The sequence below is a fragment of the Musa acuminata genome, chromosome BXJ2-3 (assembly GCF_036884655.1).
Source record: "Musa acuminata AAA Group cultivar baxijiao chromosome BXJ2-3, Cavendish_Baxijiao_AAA, whole genome shotgun sequence".
In the NCBI taxonomy this organism is placed as follows: Eukaryota; Viridiplantae; Streptophyta; class Magnoliopsida; order Zingiberales; family Musaceae; genus Musa; species Musa acuminata.
This window is the reverse complement of record NC_088340.1, coordinates 29291851-29316092: the sequence shown is the minus strand read 5'-3', so window position 1 is coordinate 29316092 and position 24242 is coordinate 29291851. Positions and strand designations below refer to the sequence as shown.

Here is a 24242-nt window from a genome sequence, read left to right as displayed (position 1 = left end):
CTGATCATGAATGTACCTGAAGCTTCATCAAGCTTTTGTTTCGCCCTTTCTGCAAGGTACTCTTTGCAGTTTCTCTTCCAGTGCCCATCTTTACCACAGTGGAAGCACTGGCCTTTGTCCTTTGTTGGGTCTTTCTTAGCAACCTTTGCTTTACCTTGTTTGCCCTTGCCCTTTCCCTTCTTAAGGGACCTTTCTGCTTTCCTTTTCTTTCTGGTCTCACCAGTGTAGAGAACTAGCTTCTCTTTCTTAATAGTACTCTCTGCCTCCCTCAACATATTGAGGAGCTCTAGGAGAGTCACCTCAAGCTTGTTCATATTAAAGTTCATTATGAACTGTGAAAAGGAATCTGGTAGGGACTGAAGCACAATGTCCACACACAAGTTATCCTCTAGGACCATTCCTAGACCTGTGAGTTTCTCTATCCACTCAATCATCTTTAGGACATGGTTCTGAACCGGTGTCCCCCCAGTCATCCTAGCGCGGAAAAGGCTCTTGGATATCTCATATCGTTGAGTCCTTCCCTGTTCCTCAAACAATTTGCGGACATGTAGGAGAATGGATCTGGTATCCATCTTTTCATGTTGTCTCTGTAACTCTGGAGTCATAGAGCCCAACATATAGCACTGAGCAAGAGTGGAGTCATCAATGTACTTCACGTAGCGAGCGATCTCATCCTCGCTTGCCCCTTCTTCGGGCGTAGGCATCACTGTATCAAGGACGTACACGATTTTCTCCGCTGTGAGAACAATTCTCAAGTTACGGAGCCAATCCGTATAATTTGGACCAGTGAGGCGGTTGACATCAAGTATGCCACGTAAGGGATTTGAAAGCGACATTTTCTGAAAATAAAGATGTAGCAAAAATGAATAACATGCAGATTTTGCAAGAAATAAATTATCAAGATATGGACTTCTATCTTAATATGCTCCCACTATTTTACTAACGAGTCACGCGACACCCTCAGCACGTGAAACGGAAGTCTCCGGCAGACTTCTAGTGGGGATCAGGATCCAATCAGCGTCTTAGTGTAACCTCGAGGGACTCGACCAATCACACTAAGCCTAAAAGGTAGACAACTCTTGCCGATCACAACTCCTTGTGATTCCCGTCCTGTTCGGCCTCCGAATCACCATGGCCTCGAGGGACTCGACCAACCATGATGCTCGGTTAAGTCAACACCTTCGTTACAAGATGAGTCTGATTTGATGATATACCCTCGAGGGACTCGACCAAGCATATCATGCCCTCAGGTCACCGGTGACATCTCTATGTCGTAAGCAAGATAGCGAATCGCGATATAGGTGAGTCTCGAGGGACTCGACCAACTCAACCTACACCGGGATTCGGTTCCTACTCATAACGATGGAAGGCCACGTGGGTCAATCTAATTGCCTCACGTTTACCGACTTAATATTATCGAGAGATGTTTCTATGATTTGGTCTCCTAATATGACATGTCACACATATACATATTTAATATATATCTACATCGCATGCAAATATATATACATATCTAGTATGTGTATAAGCAATCACACCAGATGATCATGGACCACAACCTAATATGATTAGGCCCGAGCCAGTAGGCCTAATCACTCACATCAAGATCTATGTGTGCAACGGTGCATCTCCATGCCTTGTGATCGTCCATCTCGTCCTCGTCGGTTCCGTCGACATCTTGATGCATCTCCATGCATCACGATCGTCCGTCTCGTGGGTCCCGCTATGGCTTCCACGCTCCCGCTGCGCCTCCTCATGTGATTACAACTTAATCATAGGCACGCAGGCCCGACAATAAACGAGAAATATAATGGAGGTTCGCAGACCTCAATAATAATAATCACAAGTACACACATCACACGGTCCATGATCATCCGTCCACTCATCATACATCACATGTATAAATAATCATCATCATGTAGGACTACTAGATAATAATAAAAATAATAATCAACTAAACCTTTTAATTAATTAATATTTTCTGAAATCAGGGATATATAGGGAATTTCTCAATTCCTAAGGGTATTTTCGTAATTTGGACAAAAGACAGAAACTGGAATTTCTCAAATTCCGAGGGGCAAAACTGTCTTTTGCGCAGAAAACCCTAATACCCTTTCCCCTTTTCGCTGCTGTCGCCGCCGCCACCCTGCCGGCGGCGGCCTGTGCGGCGGGGCGAGGGCACTGCCCTCGCCTGCAGGCGGCACGCCCGCTGGCGGCGATGCCGCTGCGGGTGGGCGCCCTCTTCGAGCGCCGCCGCCTCCGCGGGCGGTGCTGTCCCGCCAGGCGGCCGCCCCTGTGAGGGGGGTTTCGCCCGCGGGAGTAGCGGCGGCAGGCGTCGCTGCAGGTGGGCTCCCCCTTCGGGCATCGCTGCCTCCGCAGGCGGTGCTGTCCCGCCGGGCGGCCGCCCCTGTGGGGGGGGTTTCGCCCGCGGGAGTAGCGGCGGCAGGCGTCGCGCGTCGCTGCCCTGCGGCGGCAGGCGCCGCTTCCTTTCGGCGGCAGGCGCCGCTGCCCTGCGGCGCCTCTGCCCGTGGGTTGCCAGCCCCGTCGGCAGCAAGCCTGCTGCAAGCAGACCGCCGGCCGACTGCTGCAGGCATAGCGCCGGCGCATGCGCCGGCGCTGTGCTGCCTGGCTGCGGCTGCCGCTGCAGGTGGCTGCAGGCATGCAGATCGAGGGCAGCAACTGTTGCTGCCCTTCCTCGCTTTTGCGTCAACGATTTTGACGTCAATATTCTTCCTAAACACAACACACGCAGTTCAAAAACCAATCATTCGCACGAACAACCTGGCTCTGATACCACTGTTGGGAAATCATAGGGGGGGGCGACATCATATGCGCAGCGGAAGAACAAGAAAACAAAAATCCCCGATTCCCAAAAAGATGTTCATCGTCGTGCGAAGATTGGTGCGCAAAATCCGCAAAAAACACAAAAACTGCGTATAGAGATTGTGTTACCTAGGGAGATCGTATATCCCTGTTTCCTTGCAGATCCTTAGGAGAGGGTGAAGGAGGTCAAGCGTCCTCCTCTCTAGCGGTGATCCACACAGCAGGGTTGCGACGACGCTCCTCAAAACTCCAGGCCTACTCTGAGGTGGAGAGGGAGAGGAGAATAGGAAGGGCAAGCAAAGACTCTAGCCTATGAGGCTGTGAATCCCTCCTATTTATAGAGATCCCGTGTCAAAACCCTAATGGGTCCTTTCCCTAGTGGGTATTGGATCTGCATCCAATAAGACAAGGGCTCCGTCGGATATCTCATATCCGAACCTCTACTCATCGCAATGCCTACCATATGTGTGTGACCCTCTAGGCCCAATATCGAGCTGGCCGTGAGTCATACCTGTCAGAACTCCTTCTAACTAAGTGAATTATTATCTCTGTAATAATTCACTCGACTCATCGACTACGGAAGTACTAGGCTACTACGCCGTAGTCCCCAGACGATACAGGGGAATCCAATCCATTGGACCTGTCTGTCCTCAGTTACCATGTACCTATAGTCCCAAATCCATCTAATATCCCAGAGACCGTATATCGAGCATGGTGCTGTCAGACCCATACGGTTTCTACTCGAGTCTCGCTCTAATCGGATTCTCCCGGAGAACTCTTTCTCTCTCAACCCAAATGACCCTGGCCAGGGATTTGTCTAAGCAAGAACACATGGGATATTCCTCTCATGATACCGAGAGTGGATGATCCTCTATCGACACTCAATAGCCCTCGTAAGGTCGACTACCACTCCCAATGACCAGCTGTACTAGATCTGGGAACAGCCAAACCTATAAGTCTGGTATCAAAGAGTGGAGCACTCATACAGGACATCCTTGGTGTCTCAAGTCTAAGAACCAGATACACCACTAGGACTACGGAATCGTTGTCTGACAATAAGGCATCATCAACCATCCAGCATTCCGTAAGCGGATCAATCAGTGAACTCATTCTCCAATGAGCACCTGTACTGTATCCCTAGTGTCCCTACACGAGCAGCTATGAGACCAGCTGCATCCATCATATGGACGGGTATACAGCACACCAGTCTATCCGGTTATCACGATGTCCCTCTCGAGTAACCTATGACCGGGATTATTTAGGATATGTGTTTAAAGGTGAATCGATCTCATTATCGTGATCTCATCACGATCCGATTCCCATTGCACAAATCCAAGGACATCACAATATATATGCATTTATGCAATAGTTATAAAGTGATATACGCCAAAATATAATAAGCAAAAAGATTCTGTATCAAGTCACACGTGCCATCACTCACGTGATTGGCTTGCTGGGCACTTATGACTAGCACGGCCAACATAATTGTTTTGGATACTTAATCCGGCAACATATGTAGGACATAATAGCTAAAGACATAATGTTACTATATGGGAGGTCAGTCACTCGATTAATACTTGCCCATAATATTTATGTCTCACCCGATGAAGAAATAATTCAAGTTGATCGATTTACCACTATCAATAGAAACCTCCTCAAAAGACTTAGGTGCACTTTTAGCAATGGTATTTGGGTTAGGCAACCTAGAAGGACTAATCCAGTTCTCCCACTAGTATAACACCCCGAAACATCAATTTTTAGGAGAAATGAATCTTCTCCTCCAAGTCTCTTTGGTGTAGCACCTTCAGAATCAGCTCTTGCTTTATCTTCTGAAGATTTCATTATGGCAGAATTACATCAGATCAAATCACAATAAGAGCAACTCAAATCACAGCAAAAGCAAATTCAATTACAGCAAGCTAAAATTTTGAGGGAACTACGACAAATGAATCAAAAGATAGATGTCATGTATAAGAACTATAGATTTCCTCCTAAGGATTAATCGATATGCCATCTTATTCTGCTACCTTGACATGCGATCCTTATATGGTTAATCTTAATATAAAGTTAAAGCTTTGTCATTTTGCCATCTCCTTTTTATATGAATGCTGAATTTTTCTAATGAGATAAATTTTGTATGATCGATCTTTATGCTGAACTCTTTTTCTAATGATTTTATGATCACAAATTGTACGCTTAAAGTCTCATCTCTTTTTTGTTGATGATAAAGGGGAGAAGAATGAGCAAAAGATTGATGACTTGTGCCAATGTGATAGCATGACTTATATGAATTGCAAAAGCTAATATGTTGTACAAATGTCTTATATGCATCGATAGCATGACTTATATGAATTGTAAAAGCTTGTGTAATGCAAATGTCTTATATGCATCGATAGCATGACTTATATGAATTGCAAAAGCTTGTGTAATGCAAATGTCTTATATGCATCACAAATGTGATAGCATGACTTATATGAATTGCAAAAGCTAATATGTTGTGATAGCATGACTTATATGAATTACAAAAGCTAATATGTTGTACAAATATCTTATATGCATCGATAGCATGACTTATATGAATTGCAAAAGCTTGTATAATGCAAATGTCTTATATACATCGATAGCATGACTTATATGAATTGCAAAAGCTAATATGTTGTGTAATGCAAATGTCTTATATGCATCGTAAAAATGTCTGATATGCATCGCAAGACTTTTTGAGAATATTGCAATATGAAAGTTTTCAGATTGGTTGTCGTTTCATCTCATGATCATATGAAATCATGCCTTATATTTATATCATGATATTTATGTTGAAAGTTCATATCTCTTGTCGAAATGATAATTGGCTTTTATCATTCGACTTGAAAATAATTTTCATAGCTTGAAATTATGAGAAATACGAAGTTTCGTATTTACTCATGCTTATAGAAAATAACGATAAGTTCAACGGATAGAACTTATCGGTTTAGGCTTGAATTCAAAGAGATTGAATTCAAGAGTTTTTATCTTCTCATTATATGGTATTTAGATAAGGGGAGTTATGTTTAACTCCATCATCAATTGATTGTCATCATAAAAAATGGGGAGATTATTGAATCTCAGATTTTGACGATAAAATCAATTGATAGGTTAATTGATCTAATCCATATTATTGAGTTAAGTATGCAAGATTAACTACGATAGCTTAAAGATATAAAGCAAGTCTACTGGAGTCAAGTTTAATGGGTGTTCAAGAGTCCGCCAAGAGTCTGAAGATTCATCGTAAGTGCTGCCAGAATTAACCGAGAAGAAATCAGGGACTTACCGAAGTTTTTGGAAGTCCATCGAAGAGATCGTCGGAGGTTCGCAGAGATCACCGAGAAGGTTCACCTACTTCCCAAAGACTTGCTGAACTCGCCACAGGACCGGGAGCCTGCTAGGAGTCCGCTAGAAAAAATCCGAGGGTGTATCGGAAGTTCGCCGAAAAGCTCGCCAGAAGGAAACTCGACATTTCCAGTTAAAAACTTGCTTAGGACTATGTCTTAATTTCATAGTTTACATACAATTAGGGTTAGGATTAAGGATTAATCCTATAATCTGGTTAGGGGCCAATTGGGCCCTAATATAGACTGGTTTGGGCCAAATTAGGAGCCCAACCAGTGACCGATAAGGTCGGGCGGTGGTACCGCCCAGAACCCGAAAGGTCAGGCGATGGTACCATCGGACTAGGCGGTGGCACCACCCAGAACCCGAGAGTTCCGGCGATGGCACCGCCAGTATACTGTCAGACACTGATAGGCAGTGGCACCGCCAGCACCGGGAAACCCAAAAGCAATTCAAATTTGGAGCCCAAATTTAAATCCTCATGAAGCTTATAAATACCCTTCAATTCTCAGCAAAGAACACAACCTTTGAGAAGTTAGAGATTAAGATAAAGCCTTAGCAAAGTCTTTAGCAAGTCTTGTTTTCAATAGCTTAAGTGTTCACCTCCCTCTTTCTCTTTGAAAATCTGTAAGAGTGTGAACCACTTGTAAAAGGTTGTAAGAGGGGTATTTGTCATTCCCCTTTAAATTGATTTGCTAGTGGAAGTTGGGAGCTTCATCGAAGAAGGCTTCACAAGTGGATATAGGTCATTTGACCGAACCACTTTAAATTGGTGTGTTCCTTGAATGTGTGAGTGTTTACCTTTCTGAAACCGTTATTTAGCAAGCTTTTGGTTTTTATCTCCTTACTTTACTCAAGCTACTTTTACCAAGTCATTCTTTATTGAATCGAAATCTCTATGCATTTACGAAATCATTTTCAAACTTACAAGTTTTAATCCGCTGTACTAATTCACCCCCCCCCCTCCCCCCTCCCCTCTTAGTGCTGCTCCGATCCTAACACCATTTCTCTTGAGTGTTAAACCAAATGAGAAATATGAGGCTCTGATACCAATTGTTAAGATCAAGAGCGGCACTAAGGGGGGGGTGAATTAGTGCAGCGGTAAAAATTACATCGGTTCAAAACTTCATTGCGATTAAATCTATTTTCGATGAAAAATCATTTCATATAGGTATTAACTTTAAAAGTGTTGAATCTCGGATTTTGATGATGAAGTCAATTGTCATTTGTTGTCTAACCTATATGTTGAGATAACTGTGCAGGATTAACTACGATGAAAGTAAGATATGCAGCAGGAGTTACGCCAGAGTCATGACAATGATCACGTTGAGAGTTCGAGAGCTCGACGGAAGTTCGGACAGTCGTCGGAGGTTCTGCGGGAACAAATCCGAGAAGTCCATAAGCTTGCCAAAGAAGCTCGTCGGAACTCGCCAAGTGTATCGTTGCAAGTCTAGGAGTTTGCCGGAAGTCTGCAGGAGAATCACCGAGGGTTCATCGGATGATCGACGGAAGTTCGCCGGAAACTCGCCGGAAGAAGCGATTGACGCACCGGAGCAAGCTGCAGGAATTGTCTTAGGATTTATCGTAGTTAGCACAATGATTAAGTTGGAAATGGGAGGTGATCCCATTAGCTTAATCTTGGGGCAATTGGGCCCCTGAAAAACCCAAATTGGGCCGAATGGATCTACCCATTCGGACCCTGATTGCTGTGGGAGGTGCAACCGCCCAAGCCAGGAGGTAGCACCGCCTGGGCTAAGTCTCCCAAGGAGACTGGGCGGTGCAACCGCCCCAGCCAGGAGGTAGCACCGCCTGGGCTCAGTCTCCGAGCGAGACTAGGCGGTGCAACCTCCCCTGACAGGAGGTAGCACTGCCTGAGCTCAGTCTTCGAGCTCTGGCAGGCGATGCAACCGCCCCAGTCAGGAGGTGCAACCGCCTGAGCTCGGTCTTCGAGCTCTGGCAGAGAGGTGCAACCACCCCTGACAGAGGTGGCACCGCCCAGAGGCTCAGTCTTCGAGCTCTGCCAGGCGGTGCAACCGCCCCAGTCAGGAGGTGCAACCGCCTGATCCCGGAATTCCGGGAATTGACAGTTTTGAGCTCCAAATTTGAACTGGGTTGGGGCCTATAAATACTCCACCCATTCAGCACTGAAAGGTAGCAACTAACACTCGAAATCTTGACATCTTTCTGTGATTCTTAGAGCTCAAAATTATTGTAAAGGCCAAAAGTTCTCCTCCCTCTATTCTTCAAAGTTTTGAGTTGTAAAGAGAGGAGAGAAAATTTCTGTAAGGGTTGTCTCCTAAGCCCGTCAAAAGGAGTGAAACTGTAAAAGGGTGGTTAGCCTTCGCCTATTGAAGGAAGGCCTCTAGTTGATGTCGGTGACCTCGTCGGTGGAGGAAGCCAAAAGTGGAGTAGGTCAAGATTGACCGAACCACTCTAAATCTCGCTTTGCATTTACTTTGAGCATTTTATCTTTACTGCAAACCTCCTAAATAGCTACTGCCTTCTGCGCTTTTACGAACGAGTTTCTAAGTTCAAAACTTTCCGAATCTGCGTTTAGACGTAAATCAACTTTTTCGTACGATCATTACATTTCAGTTTACGTTTACGTTTTGATTTCAATCATAACTGCAAACTGCCTTCTGCGCATTTATAAACCATATCTCAAAGTTCAGTATCTTCAAAATTGACATTTAGACGTAAACTGGTTTTATCGTACGAACGTTGCATTTCAGTTTGTGTTTGCATTCTGATTTTCATCATAAACTGCAAACTGCCTTTGTAGATTTACTTTAACGTCATCTTGCTTAAATTAAAGTAATCTTAGAATCGGCTTTTACATCGAAATCGTTTTTATCAAACGAACGCAGCTTTCGGTTTTAATCGCTGAAATATTTTCGCTGCACTAATTCACCCCCCCCCCTCTTACTGCTCTTGATCCTAACAATTGGTATCAGAGCAGGGTTAACTCTCAAACGGATTAAAACCCAAGAGAGATGGCTTACGCCGGAAACCAAGAGGGCCATTCTATTACACGTCCACCCATGTTCAATGGGACGAACTACACCTATTGGAAGACCCGAATGAGGATCTTTCTTATTTCTATGGATTTTGAACTTTGGAATCTTGTCGAAAATGGTTTTTCGAAGTCTTCTCTTCCAATGATCGATTGGAATAATTTGGAGAAGAAGGCTTTCGCTCTTAATGCAAAGGTTATGAATGCCTTATTTTGTGCACTTGATAAAAACGAGTTTAATCGTGTTTCGATTTGTGAAACTGCATTTGATATTTGTCACACACTCGAAGTGACTCATGAAGGCACAAGTAGAGTGAAAGAGTCAAAAATCAATCTTTTGTTACACTCTTTTGAACTTTTCCAGATGAAACCGAGTGAGACTATCGGCGACATGTTTACCCGTTTCACGGATGTCGTCAACGGTCTAAAAGGACTCAGAAAAAGTTTTTCGGATTTTGAGCTCGTAAATAAGATTCTAAGATCCCTTCCTAAAAGTTGGGATCCTAAAGTCACTGCTATTCAAGAGGTGAAAGATCTAAACAACTTCCCTCTTGAAGAACTAATCGGGTCATTAATGACCTACGAGATGACTTGAAAAACTCATGAAGAGCAAGAAGACATCCTTCCAAAGAACAGGAAGGATATGGCACTTAGAACTTCAGAAGACCACTTGAGAGAAAACTCAAGTGATGAGGCCTGTGACGATGACTTAGCACTTCTAACAAGAAAATTTGAAAAATTCATTAAAAGAAACAAGTTTAAAAATAACACAAAAAACAAACTTGAACCCAAAAAGGACCAAGTCATTTGCTATGAGTGCAAAAAGCCGGGACACTACAAGAGTGATTGTCCCCAAATCAAAAAGAGAACACTAAAGAAAAAGGTGCTCAAAGGAACATGGGATGATTCGAGCGCATCCGAAGAAGAGGAGTCCAACACCGAGCAAGTTGCTCATTATGCCTTAATGGCCACCGGAGAGGAGGTAACGAATTTAATAGATGCAGATTTATCTTTCAATGAATTATTAAATGCCTTCCATGACTTATTTGATGAATGCAAGATTATCAATAGAAAATACAAATTACTAAAAAAGGAGCATGATAGTCTTACTTGTGATTTTGATAAGTTAAAAACTGAATATCATGATAGTTTAAGCTCATGCATAAAATGCCATGATCTAGAAACTCTCCAAAAGGAAAACTTTCTACTTAAGGACACCTTGAAGAAATTCAAGGTTGGTAGCAAGTCATTAAACATGATCCTTGCAAACAAGGGTCACGTTCCCAAAAGAAGTGGAATTGGATTTGTGAGAAGTTCTCACCAAAATCCAACAACCTTCATAAAAGGCACCATCTTACATGTTCGACACCAAAACAAATGCAACTTTTGTTACAAATTTGGACACAAGACGCATTATTGTCCATTCAAGAAAATTAGTCCTTACAAATTGATTTGGGTTCCTAAAGGAACCTTGATAAATTCTATGTAACATGATAGACAATATAGATCTATTTGTGAGGCACCCAAAAGCAAATGGGTACCTAAAAATCATCCCTTCCTGTAAAAACATTAAAAACATAAAAATTTTAGGCTGGAGCAAGAAATGATATTCTGCTCCTTGATTCTCGATATTCATGACCCAAGATCCAAAGAGGAACTCGCAATGCTCTCTAGCCTAAATTACAGATGGAGATTATAAATTTAAAATCACAAATGCGATTTAGATACAACCTTATTTGACTTTTCAGAATTAGAAACGTATGATTCCCAAATTCACATATCCCCTAGATTTTTGAACCCATCAATTTCATCCGTTCATAACCTTCGAATCCAACTCTGTATCATGAAGTGACTAAGTCTCTCATGAACTTGCAAGGCTTACCAACTTGAACAAACTATCACAAACATGTATACGACATTGAGAGTATGCACGTTAAAAGATCTATCTTGATCGTGCAAAAGTCCTTGCCTTAAAATGAAAACTCTTACGTAATTACATAAATAAAGTTGATTGCTCTGAATGAAAATTCTTCTCAAGACAAAAAACTCTCAGATCAGATCACACTGATCAGAACAAGTGCTCACCGCCTGCAGGCGGTGGCACCGCCCCAGCTGGAGGTAGCACCTCCGGCTGTCACGTGTTGCAAGCGGTTGCACCGCTCCAGCGAGAGGTGCAACCGCCCGCAACTCTGCCCTTTTTAACCCAAGCTAGGGCCGGCGGTGAAACCGACCCCAACTCACTCCCTTCCCTCCTCTACTCTTCCAAGCCTCCTCCATCCCCATTTCTCCCATCTTAGCATCCCAAATACCCCTCATTTCGAAGCAAAACATCAACAACCCTTCCCTCTCTTGAAAATCTCACTAAGGTACTCTCTAAGAAGCCCTTAAACTCTGTTTTTTGATTCATTTACTCTTGCTCATCACTATTCTTCTAAACAGCAGTAGTTATGGGATCTAGAAGATCCTCAAGGGACAAAGGAAAGAGGAGATTAGTAGAAGATTTTGATCTCACCCTTTTCGATTCAAAATACCATGCTGAAAAATTTTCCTCTTTCGAACTTAGGAGTGTCAATAAGGGAAAATACGTAGATTTAAATGAACTAAGAGACTTAGAGACAATCCAATGGTTTGTAAACTTAGATCTACTTCCAATTTTATAAATTAACGAACCCATCTATCCAAGACTTGTTAGATTGTTTTACAACAACATACAAGTAGATGAAGAAGAAAGAATGACCACCTATTTTTTAGGACAACACATCTCAATTACGGATAGATTCATTTGTGACATGATAGGCATTCCCATGAAAAGTAGAGGACTTTACTTTAGAGGATCATGGGATGATGAAACTGTTGGAACAACATATGTTGAAGCCTTAGGAACAATTTTTGCCAATCCCAACTTAGCATTTGTTCCTAAAAGTTGTGAACATCTACTGCCTCTAAACACTAAGGTACTTCATCATATCCTAACTAGCATCATTCTCCCTAAACAATACCATCATGATGAAGTAAGCCAATTAAAATTAGGAACTATGTATTTGATCATGAAAGGACATGATATCTGTCTTGGTTATCTTATCCAACAAAACATGCTAGAACTATCTAAGAAAGACATGATGCTCCCATATGGTGGTATAATAACTAGAATAATGAAAGCCTACGATATTCTAATACCACCGGAAGAAGAAGTAATAAAAGTAGATAGATTTAGCATAATTAATAAAAATCTACTTCACCGATTAAGATGTTTTTATAGAAACGGTAACTGGGTTAGAATGCCAAGAAGAACTGATCCCCCTCAACCTGAACCAGAACCGGAAACACCAGTATTTAGGGGTACCCAATCTCCTCCGATCTGTCCCTTTGAGGAAACACATCCATTTGAGCAAACTCATACATCATCTGTCGAAGATATTGGGATTCGGATGGACTGATTCGAACAAAGACAAGAACGGCTTGAACAACAACAAGATCAAATCCTATCTGAGCTGCAGCAAATTCATTGTCAATTTGACTCCTTGTTTAGGCACTTTAATTTTCCACCTCATGAATGAGCTTGTATGAACACAATCATCTGTTGTTATTGTAAACTTCTTATGTTAGTCACCATGATGTGCTTTACCTTGATATGGTTACCTGATATATTTTGAGCATATGTAGAGTTGTAAACATCTATCGTGGTAAATATATGCTTTGTGCATTGTGGTAAATATAAACTAAATGGTTATCTCGGATTTTATATTGAAACTAAAAGTTTTGAAAACCTTGTGCTTTGATTTCCATGATAAATATAGTTTGAAAAAAGTGATATACCAATGCAGTTGATAAGTCATTGTCATTGATACTAAACATCAACTAGCTGACATGTTTGATTTCATAAGAACAATTTGATTTCATAAGAAGAGAATTAGGAATGTTGATATGTCCGAATAGATAAACTAGTCAAAATTATTTTTCGGACTTTATTGAATGATCAAATCACTTGATTGCCATGTGTTGAAATGTTTTGTCTTCATAATTATATTTGAAAAATTGTAGCATAATCTATTCCGAATGCATGAAAGAATTCATCTCATTTTCGGATTCGCTTAACAGTTGGAATGACAAAAATCAAATACACTCTTATGAAAAATATTTTTTCCGAAATGGATTTGATAAAATGACTTTCCTCCTTCATGCACAAAGGATTATAACAAAAAAAAGGAGAAGAAGTATTCAAAGCATTATACGTATCATGCCTTCCTTTATATGCTTGATAACTTGCTTATATTGTTCTCCTAGTATCACATCTACCATGCTTTTTGTTGATGACAAAGGGGGAGAAATATATGAATTGATGCTATAAACACTGATGCTATGATTATGCCATGCCTGCATCATCAAGAGATATATGAACAGATGCCATATATAGAAATGCAACACTTGCTAAAATATTTGAAATGTGTACATCATGTAATGATATCAAAATCTTACTTCATAGCTTTACATGTTGATATCTTACAATATGATGAATTGCTTCAATTACCATCATTCAAAATTATTATGTAAGAATGAATGTCAAGCCTTGACATCATTCTTCAGAGATGTCACTTGAATTCTTAGGTCTTGAATTCAAGAATGACTTATCTCAAGTATGGCATGTAGACAGGGGGAGTTAAGGTTAACTCCATTATCAATTGATTGTCATCATCAAAAAGGGGGAGATTGTTGAATCTCGGATTTTGATGATGAAGTCAATTGTCATTTGTTGTCTAACCTATATGTTGAGATAAGTGTGCAGGATTAACTACGATGAAAGTAAGACATGCAGCAGGAGTTGCGCTGGAGTCATGACAATGATCACGTTGGGAGTTCGAGAGCTCGACGGAAGTTCGGACAGTCGTCGGAGGTTCTGCGGGAACAAATCCGGGAAGTCCATAAGCTTGCCAAAGAAGCTCGTCGGAACTCGCCAAGTGTATCGTCGCAAGTCCAGGAGTTTGCCGGAAGTCCGCAGGAGAATCACCGAGGGTTCATCGGATGATTGACGGAAGTTCGCCGGAAGAAGCGATTGACGTACTGGAGCAAGCTGCAGAAATTGTCTTAGGATTTATTGTAGTTAGCACAATGATTAAGTTGGAAATGGGAGGTGATCCCATTAGCTAAATCTTGGGGCAATTGGGCCCTTGAAAAACCCAAATTGGGCCGAATGGATCTATCCATTCGGATCCTGATTGTTGTGGGAGGTGCAACCGCCCAAGCCAGGAGGTAGCACCGCCTGGGCTAAGTCTCCTAGGGAGACTGGGCGGTGCAACTGCCCCAGCCAGGAGGTAGCACCGCCTGGGCTTAGTCTCCGAGCGAGATTGGGCGGTGCAACCTCCCTTGACAGGAGGTAGCACCACCTGAGCTCAGTCTTCGAGCTCTGGCAGGCGGTGCAACCGCCCCAGTCTGGAGGTGCAACCGCCTGAGCTCGGTCTTCGAGCTCTGGCAGAGAGGTGCAACCGCCCCTGATAGAGGTGGCACTGCCCAGAGGCTCAGTCTTCGAGCTTTGCCAGGCGGTGCAACCGCCCCAGTCAGGAGGTGCAACCGCCTGATCCCGAAATTCCGGGAATTGACAGTTTTGAGCTCCAAATTTGAACTGGGTTGGGGCCTATAAATACCTCACTCATTTAGCACTGAAAGGTAGCAACTAACACTCAAAATCTTGACATCTTTCTGTAATTCTTAGAGCTCAGAATTGTAGTAAAGGCCAAAAGTTCTCCTCCCTCTGTTCTTCAAAGTTTTGAGTTGTAAAGAGATGAGAGAAAATTTCTGTAAGGGTTGTCTCCTAAGCCCGTCAAAAGGAGTGAAACTGTAAAAGGGTGGTTGGCCTTCGCCTATTGAAGGAAGGCCTCTAGTTGACGTCGGTGACCTCGTCGGTGGAGGAAGCCAAAAGTGGAGTAGGTCAAGATTGACCGAACCACTCTAAATCTCAGTTTGCATTTACTTTGAGCATTTTATTTTTACTGCAAACCTCCTAAATAGCTACTGCCTTCTGTGCTTTTACGAACGAGTTTCTAAGTTCAGAACTTTCCGAATCTGCGTTTAGACGTAAATCAACTTTTTCGTACGATCATTACATTTCAATTTACGTTTACGTTTTGATTTCAATCATAACTGCAAACTACCTTCTGCGCATTTATAAAATATATCTCAAAGTTCAGTATCTTCAAAATTGACATTTAGACGTAAACCGGTTTTATCGTACGAACGTTGCATTTCAGTTTGTGCTTGCATTCTGATTTTCATCATAAACTGCAAACTGCCTTTGTAGATTTACTTTAACGTCATCTCGCTTAAATTAAAGTAATCTTAGAATCGGCTTTTACATCGAAATCGTTTTTATCAAACGAACGCAGCTTTCGGTTTTAATCGCTGAAATATTTCTGCTGCACTAATTCACCCCCCCCCCCCCCTCTTAGTGCTTTTGATCTTAACAAAAAGCGTACGGAAGAATATAGTAGATGTAAAGCAATTAAAGTGGTTTGAAGTAAAGTAAATTGTATAAGAGAAATGCAAACCAGAATTTTATAATGGTTTGGTCATCGTGACCTACATCCACTTCGATGATTCCTCTTCCGTCGAGACCACCAACATCTACTATCAGTCTTCTTTTAATAGACGAAGACCAACTACCCTTTTACACCCCTCTTCTCCTTTTCACAAGTTTAGGAGATAATCTTTTACAACCCTCTTTTACAAGGTATCCCTCTCACACCTCCCTTAGAACTCTCTCTAAGCTTTGGGATGAGAGAACTCAACTTTCTAAGGTTTACAACTTTAGAATTATAGGGTTTTGCTCAATATTTCTTACTTACCCATGTAGGAATAGCTAAGATATTTATAGGCCCCAAATGGATTCAAATTTGGAGCCTAAAATTCAAACCCCCGAAATTTTAAGGTACGGGCGGTACCATCGCCTACAACCTGACACTGGATGGTATCACCACCCAAACTGGTGGTACCACCGCCCAGACAATCTCAGAGACTAAGTCTAGGTGGTACCACCGCCTGACACAGTCTCAGAGACTATGCCACGATGGTTTCACCTGTTTGGTTACGTTTGGGCCTTTCTCTTGGTCTAACACTACCCAAACTTGGTCCAACTGTCCCTAATTGGGTTAGCCCAATTTTACTTCCTATTATATGCTAACTATGAATTTTAAGATGTTTACTAAGCTAAACAAAATTCGTAAGTCTAGGTTTCTTCCGACGAACTTCCGACGATCTCTAGGCAATGTTATAGTAGACTCCCGACAAGCTCCTGGACTTCATGATGATCTTCTTGGCGAGTTCTGACTAGCTTCTTTGGCAAACTCTGGGACTTCTCGGTCAATTCTAACAGAACTTCTGATGAACATCCGGACTTCCGATGAACTCTCGAACTCCCAATGAAATCACGTTCTTGACTCCAGGACTTCATTTTGCTTTATGCCTTGCTATCGTAGTTAATCTTGCACATGTAAAAACATACTTTGATCTAGATAATTATTACTAAGCATGAATCATGTTGTCCGACATATTATTGGTCCATCGATGCTTCGTCCGATTCTTCGACTTATTATCCTCTCTTGTGGCCTATTGCCCAATCGGCCAGTTGACCTCTGCAACTCCAATATCTTTGGCGTAATTTTTGCTCTTCTTAGCCCGATGCCCGAATCCATAGCCCGAAGCCTTCTGTTGATATATCATATGATCCTCCGGCTAGACATCTAATATTCTAACATGTTCCATCGGCCCAACATGATTCTTCTTGCTTTAATTGTCTCATCCTGATCGAAGCATTCTACATCATTCAAAACATAGATCAATTTATAAATACTCATTAATTGGTTTCATCATCAAAATTCGAGATTCAACAAAATCTACTAACTCGATTATAATATTCCATGGTTCAAAAAGATTATCTTCTTCACTAAGGAGATCTTATAAATACATATTACCATCCTTGTGGTTATGATAAGAAAGGGAGAATCACATACTATAACCCTTTCTTAAATAGTAGTAACAAGGTACTATTAATCCAAGATCAATCCAAATAGAAGAAGAATAAAACAAAACGGAAAAAAAAGTTTTTTTGAACTTCTCAAAAAGAAAATACTTATAGACTTAGACTTAGAGTTAAATATTTGAGGCTTCAATTGATCTACATATAGATACAACCGATTTATATAGATATCACCTAACCTTTATAATCTAACTAATTTTATTTGAAATCTTTTAAAATCTATTTTAAACTAAAAATTTCTTATCCTTAAAAGTATATCTAATCTCATTTAAAATATAAAATATTAATTTATAATCTTTCAAAATATATTTTAATTTCTTAACTAAAGTCTCATCTTCAATCCTTCTTTACTATCCCAAGAGTAGAAGGCAATGAGCGGTGATCAGTTTCACAGAGTAGCTGTTGTTGTGTCTTGTTGTTGTGTCTGCAGTGTAGTGCAGACTTTGTTGCCACGGATATATGTGTGCGGCAACATGGCAGGCTACTGCGTTATCTCTGACATACTTCGCTGGACACCTATCATGGTGGTAGCTGAAGCACCAATCCACGGTTTATGGCTGGACCACCATCTGGATATCTCCATGGATGCATGCATGATTACCTTGTCATTTTTTCTTGACAATGTCAGCCAAATGTTTTGAGTTTTCCTCTTCCTTTCATCCTTTCATGCGAGCATATATCTGCCTCAATGCAGATGGATCATGAAACCATCGAAGGAAAGATGAGCGAAAGAAAGACAAGATTGCTTGTGCTGGTTTACATCAGATGTTTACCGTCTAAAATATAGTAATATGATACCATGCCAAGAACAGAGTAGCTCACGATGACGGTAGAAGTTCACTGGTCCGCATCGATCAATGTAGCAAGGACAAAGACGTGCCACCAAAATCACAATCTGTAATGGGGATCGAAAGCGATTGTCGCCCTGAAGTATTATTTTCATGAAGAAGATTTTTTCCGTATTAGGAATTTAAATAAGATTTTCCAGCATTGTTAAACACCTCGGCCAACAGTACCAGAGTTGTCTTGCCCCAAAATGCAATATGGATTGGGTGGAACAACGCAAGAAAGGAAAGCAAAACAATGCTCACAGTTCTTAGCATTTTGCTGTTAATCCTCTGCCATGGTGCATGTTTGGAGTTTCTTACAATTTCCCACAAGACAACAAAAGCAAACAGAGTCCAACTAGGAATTATTCGTAAGATCCTCAAGAAGGATCTCTCCAAACTTTTGAAACAAGGATTTGATCATCCCCCAGAACTAAGAAGCTCATCCAAGCTTTGAGGAAACACTGGTTGGGAACTGAGGATGCAGTTGTTTACATTGTCGAACTCCTCAGAGAAAAGGTCTACAAAGGGAAGATCGGGATTGAACGGAAAAGTCAACTTGCCAAAGCAATCCTCAGAAAGGAAAAGAAGAAGAAGAAAACAGAACCAAGCGTATCTATCACTCTTCCCCTTCTGAAAACATGATCAAGTAGTTCAACCATGCAAAAAAGTTTGCGATGAGAGGAGCAAAAGAACCTGAAGATAAACACTCGTGCAACGAAAAACATGATGCAAATGGTGATCTTTGGAGTGCTGGGGGATAACAGGCCTGGTGTTTTAGAACAAGATCCAGTAGTTGGGAACTGAAGTCTAGCTAATCTTTTATTATTTTCCACAGAGAATTTGATGCGGTTCGTCACATGAATTCTCTGAAAGCAGAGTTGAGCTTCTTCACTATGTCTTTGGCAGTCATCGAGAACTCCTCTTCGGTCTGCAAAAGAAGACAACACAACACAGGAAGGTCATCAAGTGCTCAAACTGGACCGACGGATTAACTTCATGCTGAGTCTTGCCTGAGTCATCACAGTGATGTCGAGAGAAGAGCCAGCGAAGGGCATGACGCTCGTGTTCATTACAGAAAGATGGAGCTTCTCGATCTCGCACAGTGCTTTCACCAGTACTCCTTTCCGGTTCTCGCAATGAATCCTGATGAGGATGGTCTTCTCGCACACTCTGGCCTCGATCTCTGGGAGGGACTCGCCGCTTTGGCGTTCGTTGAAGTTCTCAGTACAGGAGGAGCTATCATCATCAGCACACAGCTGATATTTCTTGACGAGTACCGCTGACTCAACATTCCTCTTTGCAACTTGATCTTCAAGGGCCTTGACATTCTCTTGAAGCTGCTTCAGGTACTTGATAGCATCGCTAAGAACAGACGCCTTGTCCATCTTCCCAGGAGCAGGAGACATGAAGAGAGATTTTGTCAGCTTTGTTGCGGCACATTAAAAGTAAAGGATTCATCGATCGAGAATGTACCTTCTTTAGGCCGGGAACTACGGCGGATAGCTCTATGAAACGTTGGCTTAGCTTCTCTCTACGCTTCCTCTCAGCCATTATGTGTTCCTGGTTATGAGAGGCTGACCTGACCCCCGTGTTCCCGCTCTTCGTTCCATCGCCGAACATGGTGTCGTAGTTCCTCTTTGAGCCTTTAGGAATCGACCCATCCGTCTCTTCTTTCGTCTTCCCCGTCGCAGCATGACTGCCATACTGACAGATGGGCGACTCCGGGTTGCCAAATGACAGAATTCTCGGACAGGACGCTTCAGGAGCCGAGTTCTGCTCGGTCGCGCAGGATTTCCAGCTGCTAGTCTTTATGAGTTTATTGGGTCGAACAGTGCTCGCTTGCGGGTGGGAGGAAGGGTATGAGGTGTAGCTCTCGGAGGAAGGAGACTGATCTAGATCTCGCCCAAGGGCCACTGGTGTACTGTAGTGATCCAAAGCAGTCAAGTCCCACTGATTGAAGAAACTGTGATCCATTCCCTGTCGATGGTACAAGAAAGGAGCTTAAGCGCATTCTTTTGGTACTCTGGTACTCTAGCTAAAGGACTTCACCTGGGGCTCCTTACCATGTCAGAGTAGCCTGGAGATGGTAATGCTTCCATGTTGCCAGATTCTTGCTCTGAGAGAGGAACCGATGGAACCTGAATCAAGGTAGACCTCTACAGGATCAAATTAACACCATCAAGTTACTCTACAGAACATGATCTTTTCAAGAGCCAAGAGAAGGAACTCTATCTTGATAAGCTACTAGACATCAAAGAAAACAAAGAACCAGCAGAAAGGAGGAAGCTAAAGACTGCTCCGACAGTGTTGAGATGGAGGAGGAAAGCCAACCTGCAGCAGCAAGTTTGAACCCTTCAGTTCTCTAGATATGAAAGAGCAATCTTCTTCTCCTTGTATCTATATTTGTGCTAAGCTTCTTGGGTACCCTGAGCGTTCATACTTCGTCTACCACTGTTCTTATGGAGGCTTTTGGGCCCTTTTATAAGACTTGGAGACCTCCATCTTTCCTTCTAAATCTATAATATTTATATGTTTTTAGCAGGCAGCTACAGTGTCAACAAAATTATTTCTTCTTTAGGGGGAAGAATAGATACGTGTTATAACATTTACCAATCGAATCAACTTTGCGACCAATGAGTCGGAAGATGATATGACAGGCAGCCCCATCGCTGCAAAGTTACAGAAGTCTCTGGCTCCCAAGCTATCGTCTTCTCCATGACCACTCATCGATGGATGCGATTTGCATCTATCTGGTAAGTCATCCGCTACAGCTAATAAAGACACAAAGCAGGAGCCCTCCCTGCCATCCACCACCTCCGGTTGCCTGCTGTATCACCAACATGATGATATATTGCCATAAATAGCTCCTGGTTGTAGCTGAACTCATGGCAAACAAATGATTGGTGCTTGTGTAGATTTACTAAGGAAAAGAAAAAAGAGAAGAGAACACATAAATCAAGTTGACTCGTCAACTTCACTGCGATTTCGTTTCCCTTACACAGGAAGGCGTTTAGATCAGGAAAGGAGAGGAAGAGGCATAAGAAGAAAATGAGTGCGACAAAGACGACCAGTTTCACGTGGACCTATGCATTAAACAATACCTTTAGTCCACGAGGGTTAATGGGCTACCATCAGAGGGATTGCATACGTGTATGTGTCCCATAGTTCACACTCTGATCCAAAATAAGTCACCATCACAAATAAATGACAAGAAAGATCAGCACAAGTGCAGTGAATTGGAGCTGCAGAGCAGAACAGTGAAGAGAAGGAGATCCATTTGTTTTCCTAGTTCCTGTTCAGGATTACATATAGTCAAATCCATCAGAATCCCAAAGTTTTTATGTCCCAACTCAGCCTGCAACAAAGCTGGAGCTGCCATCTTTATGCATCTCGGCGTTTTGGGATGCCTCGCAGTCACGTATTATATAGCCAATTATTGCTGCTCACTTAGGCATCACAAACCCTATCTAATAAACTACTTCATGAAGCAATAGACTGCTGAGGTGAAGATATAAATATATACTGCAACTTGCTGCGATCTTTGTTATGTATAACTATCTCCTGCTGATCCTTTTTGAAGTTTTATCAATGCATCTCTGGCGTTCGATCCTTGCATCGGAGACAGCCCAGCTCAACCATTCCCTGCATCTCACCATATCTGATATTATAATATGAGGAACCAACGTTGCCAACACTTGGAATCCGACTCAAGACAGTGACTTATCCTCACGTGACAAGAAGCTTTAGCATCATCTGCTTCGGAATCCAAAGAGATGGGAGGTTGCTCATTCAACATAGGGAAGCCCATACGAAGCTGACAGCAGCAATGATGTTAGACAGGGATCCAGTGGGATTCTCTCGAGGCCGGAGTTACTATTTAAAGATACCCGAGATCTTTCCAACAGTAGTCCTGTGCCTCAAGAACAGAGCATCTTTTCTTCTCTGATGTTAATCCTTTTGAGTAAACAAGGCTGAGTTCAGAGCTTGCCGGGACTGTGAAGCGAAGCAGCGATCGTAACGAATCTATCGGTCGTCCGTCGGATCGTCGGGAGACCAAAGTTGGCAGCAGTGCTGCAACTCATGGCAATCGGGTGGGTGAACTCGAAGATGCTTCGTGACGACTCCGGCACTCGGTTAAGATTAAATCCAAGCATGTGAGATCTCGAGATCGATGAGGCAATATCTGCACAGGATTCCATAAGTTCACGTGGGTGGCTTCTGTGGACATTACACCAACGACTAATTGTCGACCAAATCTCGTCTCGCCACAGGGAGAGCTAATTGCATACGTGATGAAAACGTTGATTGATTCTGCCTCGTAAGAAAAGGTCATGGGATCAAAGGTTCAGAAGGCCACAGCCCAAACGCCAAGCGGGAAAGAAAAGTCAGACGTGGCGTTGACCGTGTCACAGCAAACACAAGAGAAGGAACTGCAGTATCTTAATGGTTCCATCGAGCAGGGCATTTCCAGTATTGGTTTGCAAGAGCTGGATGTTATCGTGTATAGGTTTGGTTGTTTGGCGATGGGGATGGGGATAGGTTTGGTTGTTTTCTCAGAAGTGGGCCACTGGATTACAGTTTGTGAGGGTGCCAATTCGCCGGCCTTTGCTGTAGGAAGCACTTGCAGGTTGGCAATGGTTGGGGGACGAGGTGGTCAAATAGGGTGTTGAGTTCATAAAAATATAGATTTTGTTCCTTTTCGATGACTGCAGTATTTTTTTGAGTTGGTCATTGAAGTTAGATCCTTTATTAAATGCTTCACAGTGTTACAGGAATAAACTCCTACGTGTTTTTGTCTTTATTGTTATCTTTTTTTTTTCTTAATTAAGATATATGATTTTCATGGTTGGGGGGGGGGGATGGAGGATGTACAAGTCAGCATATGAAGATAAGAATCTCTCTCTCTCTCTCTCTCGATCTCTCGAGTTTAAAATCTCCTACAAGCAAAAAGAATCTTAATATAAAACATATATATAGAAAAAATAAGACATTAGAAAATATTTTGAGATGCTTTTAGATTTCTCTCTAAGGTTTTTATCTATGTAAATTATTCGAGATTTATACAAAGAGGATATACCAAAAGAGTTATGCTTGAGTGGAGATAATTTTTATAATTGATCTCATAATATTAATAATAATTTTTTTTTTAAGATGTAAGCAAAGAGTGTCGAACTACACAAATAAACCAGTAAATTTTATTTTGATTTGCAAGTTTGCTCTTTCTCCCAAACTTTGATATAATCACAGGTTGAGGACAAGTAAATAACAAAAGGATTTAATAAATAAAAACATATTTTATTAGTAGAATTTCTTTAGGTGACTCTATTACGTTAAGTTTGTTCTTCGATCCTCCTCAACCATGTCACTTGATGCTTATAGGTGTGAGTAGATCTGATTTGATTCAAACTAGAATTGAACTAAAATTGAACCAATCAACGGCTCGATTTTGAATTAAACCACAATAGGGTGGTTTAGTTCCAGTTCCTACTATCTACAGCTGAAATCGATCATTCAAAGGTTTCGATTTGATTTCGGTTCAATTCCAAATCAATCAAAAATAAAAAGATTTTTAAAAAAAAAATAAAATAGATAATTTCGATTCAAAACCCTCTGAAACCAATTCGGCTGATTCCAAATTCAAATGGTCGGAGCCACTGGTTCTGTTCTACAGGGGTCAGGGCTGGCTACGAGAGAATTGTAGCAAGCTTTATGATGGAGACATGCCTTGGGTTATAGGCCCTCAAAGCGATCTCCAAAGCGGTCGCTACTTCTCTTGCAAATAGGTTCCTGTTCCTCCTGAAAACCTATGCTGGCTTTCAATCTACTGCCTTCCATGCCTACTATGGCATGCGAGTCTGAAATCTCCCTCCCCTGTAAAAACCACGACTACTTTTACCCGGCATGCAAACACCTAATAGTAGCTTCCCTTGAATTCCAGTCACAGCAAAATGAGGTGTGGTTCCCACAGAGGTAGAGCGAGCAGTGGGTGCCGAGCCAAGTCAAGTCGTAGGTTGGTCCTTCGACTGAAGCGAGCTGCATACCGGTCACCAGATTCTTCTGTGCTCACTGTGCGGATCAACCCAGGGTTCTCCAAGTACTTGTCGAGATCACCGGAGTTCTGCGAAGGGTCCTTCCAACCTAAACCCCTTCGTGCGAGATAGGCCTAAGATTTGACAAGCTAAAG

The 24242-nt window shown here is 42.1% G+C and overlaps 1 protein-coding gene across 2 annotated transcripts; it reads right to left on the bottom strand.

Moving 5' to 3' along the window:
• Window positions 1-18299: 18299 nt before the first annotated feature.
• LOC135607655 (transcription factor bHLH18-like) lies at window positions 18300-20572 on the bottom strand. 2 transcript variants are annotated; one of them, XM_065099618.1, is made up of 5 exons: window positions 20390-20572; window positions 20122-20214; window positions 19532-20035; window positions 19069-19443; window positions 18300-18986 (listed from the first exon to the last, which is right to left on the bottom strand). In XM_065099618.1, exons 2-5 carry the CDS (start codon window positions 20155-20157, stop codon window positions 18912-18914), a joined length of 990 nt encoding a protein of 329 aa, XP_064955690.1. In that variant the 5' UTR covers window positions 20158-20214; window positions 20390-20572; the 3' UTR covers window positions 18300-18911. The 2 variants fall into 2 exon arrangements, with proteins under 2 accessions (XP_064955690.1, XP_064955691.1); XM_065099619.1 differs by having other exon boundaries at window positions 20122-20196.
• Window positions 20573-24242: the final 3670 nt, after the last annotated feature.

Excerpts from the sequence above, each read along its gene's own strand:
- LOC135607655 (XM_065099618.1), bottom strand. The coding sequence starts at position 20,157 with ATGGAAGCATTACCATCTCCAGGCTACTCTGACATG. Across the intron at positions 19,444-19,531 it reads TAGTTCCCGGCCTAAAGAAG|ATGGACAAGGCGTCTGTTCT; the intron begins GTACATTCTCGA and ends GCTCCTGGGAAG. Across the intron at positions 18,987-19,068 it reads ACATCACTGTGATGACTCAG|ACCGAAGAGGAGTTCTCGAT; the intron begins GCAAGACTCAGC and ends CTTCTTTTGCAG.